Genomic DNA, 4,849 nt, shown 5'->3' on the forward strand with positions numbered 1-4,849 from the left:
AATCATTGAGTGCTTAAACAGTTCAGACACAGCTGTTCAAATTGTGGGGAAAATTCAGTGATTTACAGCTTTAACTTCACATTTTCTTTGTTGTTGAAAGACATTTAAAATCTACTATTACTCCCTGAGCAGAAAAAGAAAACATGCTTCTATCTTAAGATAAATTAGCTCAGAGTTGATCAGATGGATTAATTTTAAATGTTTTTGTCTCCAAGTTTGGGTAAAAAGAAAACTAGAAATTGTCAGCATTTGTGCATTTATGGAGTTTGAAATAGAGCTTTTGTAATTATCTCTCCACCAATGACAGATAAAAACACCGCGGCCTCGGCAGGGTTGAATTTTAGGAATGGTGTCTTGTGGTTGGTTAAAGTTTCACTGCAATTGGAGGTTACGCCGCAATTTTTGTAAGGCGATACATTACTGGAATAAACTGTAAATTTATAGTGTGATTAAGAGCTTATCGTTAATGCTGATGCAAGGGTGTCTGCTGAATGTTATTTAAGTTTTTATTCTTAATGGCCAGGGTGTCCCTTTGGCTATTTGTGGCCTTTGGACCGATTGCCCCAACTACAGTTCAATTTGGCCTGGTGGTTGATATAGATGGAGATTTTTTATTTTGAATCAAGGTGAAGTTGTTACCAAAATAATTTTCTTACAATGGAAAATTGCAAGTTCAACATAAAGTATTGATATTTTTACAAACAAACTTTTATAATAAATAGTACCACCTCAATTAAGAGACTTTTACTGAAAAGTCGACTTTGTTGAACCAAAATAAGCTTTTATTTATTTAGTTTATTAAACTTGGCTCAACACAGCAGACATTTTGAAACAAAGTGACCCAAATCCTGTCCTTAAAACTGTTTGCACAAATGAATTTTAAAACTAGACGGGCAAAATACGTTTTAATTTTTGTATGTACAATGAATAACGTTCTTTTCCAACAAAAATACCAAACAAAAAAAAGCTGATTTTAGATTTTTTTTTTTCTTTATTTGACTACTTTTGACAATTTCAGGCCACGTGGCAAAAGTTGGACATCATCATTACATTAAGCAGTTTTGAAATTATTATTTAATTTAATGTATTAAGGAAATAAAGCAATACCAATCTGAAAATACAGTCCTGCCGTGTTTCATTAACAAACCACATTTTAGTTTAATTTCACAACCCACACTTCAAATCACTTAAACAGAACCTGTTTGACAACATGAAGTGGCAGAATTATCCTAAAACCAACACATAATGAACCTGACCTAAAGCAGCTTGAAAAATCTCAAATGTTCCCCAATTAAAACAATGTTTTAAAGCAAAGTCGACCAAAACTGTTGCAAAAGTCTTATTTGCAGACACTTCAAACGGCTATTAACCATTAGCTTAAGGGAACTATGGCAGTTTTACAATATCAATTTGACTGAAGACTGACTGACCCAGGTTTCATTGATCGGTGCCGAATAAAAAACTATGTTGAAAATTTTGAAAATTTTACGTTTTAGGTGTTTCAGAGCTAAAAAGATGTAAATATATTTATGTTGTTTGATTAAAATATTGAATGTTTTGTTTATTAGTGTTCAGATTCAAATAAATTAAAAAACTCAAAATCATTGAGTGCTTAAACAGTTCAGACACAGCTGTTCAAATTGTGGGGAAAATTCAGTGATTTACAGCTTTAACTTCACATTTTCTTTGTTGTTAAAAGACATTTAAAATCTGCTATTACTCCCTGAGCAGAAAAAGAAAACATGCTTCTATCTTAAATTAGCTCAGAGTTGATCAGATGGATTAATTTTAAATGTTTTTGTTTAGGCTACATTTGAACAGAATGCATAAAGTAGAAAAAACGAACTTTTAACAATTCTTGTGTGCTATAAAATGAAGATTTACTGCTAAAACTGAACCTAACAGTGGAATTTATTGCTGGAGAAAATCTGCTGTGAAATCTGGACTTGACTCTTGAAATATTGAGTCTGAAAAGGTTTTAATTAAACTGTTTTTACTCTAAAACTTCACAGATTGTTGCCCAGTCATATTTCTACTTTCTTCTTCTTAATGAGCTTTAACTGCAGGTGATTATTCTCTCTCAAACTGCAAGTTTGTCACAATAAAAACGTCTAAAAAATACAAACCAGACACCAAAAGTGCATCTGTTAGACGCAGTTACCAGCAAATATCTTTACATTTAATCCTAAAGAATTAGAAATATTAGTGATTAAAACCGACACATTTCTTTTTATGTTCTTCTTTTACTGAGATGCTTCCGCTCTAATTAATGCAGTCATACTGCATTATTTCCTAAATACTTTAAGGAGTATTTTTATGAGTAAAAATAATCCTAAAAGTATTTTTTCCCCCCGAAAAAATCATGAACTTTGACCATATTCAGTTTTAGTTACAACTAGAAGCCAACATGCTGTGTGTATTACTGCAAAAACAGCCTCTTTTATTCAACATTAGGCATTTTCTTTGGTCTACACTGCAAAAACTCAAAATCTTACCAAGTAATTTTGGTCTAGTTTCTAGTGCAAATAACTCAGTACACTTAATAAGACAAAACTAACTTACAAGTGACTTCTCAGCAAGATATGGGAGCTTGTTTTAAATCAGCAATTCATTATTATTGATATAAAAAGTACTAGATCCATTGGCAGATTATTTAATTCATTATTCCCCATTACAAGCAAAGTGGATCATAATTTTTCAACAATATTTAGGAATTTTGTGGGTTTTTTCAGTGGAAAAGATACTAGTTCCACTTGCTACAAGTTTTATTTCACTTGTAACAAGACATTTTTCCTGCGTTATAAGTGACAATCCACCAGTGGAACTAAAACATTTTCATAATGTTAAATTATTTACTAAAACATGACAATATTTCTCACTGAAAAAAGTTACTTCTATGCTAGTACACTTGAAATAAGACAAAACCTAGATATCTTTCCAAGAAACCAGACCAAAAATACTCTGTAAAATTGTGTGTTTATGGAGTGGAAAACGATCTAATACAATTATTTAACTTTTAACAAGACATTTCCCCAAGTTTTAATCTACTAGTGAATAGCACTTTCCCATCCATATTAAGTAGTATTTACTAAAAGAGTTCCAACATCTTGCTGAAAAGTTACTTGTTAGTTATTTCATGTGTACTAAGACATTTGCAAAAGAATTTAGGCTAAAATTACTTGTTAATATTTTGTGTTTTTGCAGTGCAGTGAGGGTTTCCCGCCTGGACTGTCTTACCTGTCTTCTTCGGCTCAGGCATGTCTGTGTCTGTTCAACGGGATTCCTCCTTCCTGCTTCCCAGTGGAACTGCCGGCGCGTCTCTTCCTGCCCTCATTTTAAGAGCCCGCTCCCCGCCCGCCCGCCGCCATCCTCCCCCGGGAGGAACTAGAAAGCAGGAGAGCGACAGAATGGCGGTCACTTGAAACCTTGGCAGGAGCTGCGAGGCTTTAAGGAGGCCGGAGGATGAAGACACCGAGAGGGGGGGGGAAGTTTCAGGGAAACAATTTCAGAGCCGTTAAGGAGAACGCTGCCAGCCGATAGACCCTCTTCACAGTGACGTCAGACAATGGCCGCCGTAACTCGAAGAGGTGTATCTTTACTTCTGGTGTGATTTTGCCTCGGGAAACCTGACTGAAAAATTCACGGATATTCATAATCTGAAGGATATAATAAAAGGTAAGATTAATAACAACAGCATTTAAGTGTTAGATAGCCGTTATTACTCATTGTCAATCCACCATTCTCTGTATAATAAACAGCCTCCGATCGGAGAGTAAACCAGCTAGCAGCAGCTTTAGCCACAGTTGGGGAAAATATATACATCGCTGATTGTCAGTGCTGTAACGTTTAGAGGTTCGCTTTCTGTATTAACTTTAATAAAACAGTATTTAAGTGTTAGCCGTTATTAGGGATTGTCAATCCACCATTCTCTCTATAATAAACAGCCTCTGATCGGAGAGTAAACCAGCTAGCAGCAGCTTTAGCCACAGTTAGGAAACATACACGTACACCGTTGCCTGGCTGTGCTAAGTTTCTCTAAAATCACTGACATCTTCCAACACTGTTGTTTAGAAAAGCATTTCAAATATTGATTTAAGCGCCATCTGCCAAATAATTTACATATTTTGATGTGATTCATAATTTCTCCTTTTGTTTTGTTGTCCATCTTTCTCAACAGTAGCCGACCTAACAACCCACCATATCTGGGATGGTCCCGTTCCTCTGTCCATGGCAGGTTCAGTCAATCAGCTGTGGGACATCTGCTGCCTAGTCAAAGTATCATGGGCCTCTTGATTTAAAAGGAGACAAACCAGTACAGAGCCTCCCTGCTCCTGCAAGCCACACTTCTTGGATGATCACTCACTACTGCTAGCAGCTGTGTTAGAAATGACATTTTCGTGTATCTATTCAGTAATTAATATCTATATCTATTAATAAATGAATTGATGTGTAGAGTTCTGTAAAAACTATTGTAAATAGCTTCTCTTGAGTAATCTACATATGTGCAACTTTTACATTTAAATTGCTTCTTTTTGTAAATTTTACACATCTGGCAACAAAGTTTGTGGAGGAGAGGAAATGCTAAAATTAAAGCTGCCATTGTGGAACAAAGACATAAGGTTTGTGGCTGTTTCTTTAAAACATCCATTTAATAATTAAACACTGTACATGTACATAATTATCACAGTTAACAATTGAAGTAATTGATAGAGAAAATGTATTTACAAAAGGCACATCAATTTTATTTCAACAGTATGTACTCAGAGTTTACAACTTAAGAAGACAAACATGTTGGGTCCTTGGCGAATGGCAGTCTGCAGTGACCTGGGGCCAGTCTGCAGTGAACTGG

At 35.0% G+C, this 4,849-nt stretch overlaps 1 protein-coding gene across 1 annotated transcript in view; it reads right to left on the reverse strand.

The window, feature by feature from the left end:
• Positions 1-3,353, reverse strand: part of mybpc2a (myosin binding protein Ca) — a 70,041-nt gene extending 66,688 nt beyond the window's left edge. The window contains exon 1 of the mRNA XM_008416568.2: positions 3,238-3,353. Within this exon, the coding sequence (XP_008414790.1) occupies positions 3,238-3,259 (22 nt within the window). The 5' untranslated portion in view covers positions 3,260-3,353. The remainder of the gene's footprint in view (positions 1-3,237) is intronic.
• Between the last annotated feature and the right edge of the window lie 1,496 nt (positions 3,354-4,849).

The sequence above is a fragment of the Poecilia reticulata genome, linkage group LG8 (assembly GCF_000633615.1).
Source record: "Poecilia reticulata strain Guanapo linkage group LG8, Guppy_female_1.0+MT, whole genome shotgun sequence".
In the NCBI taxonomy this organism is placed as follows: domain Eukaryota; kingdom Metazoa; phylum Chordata; class Actinopteri; order Cyprinodontiformes; family Poeciliidae; genus Poecilia; species Poecilia reticulata.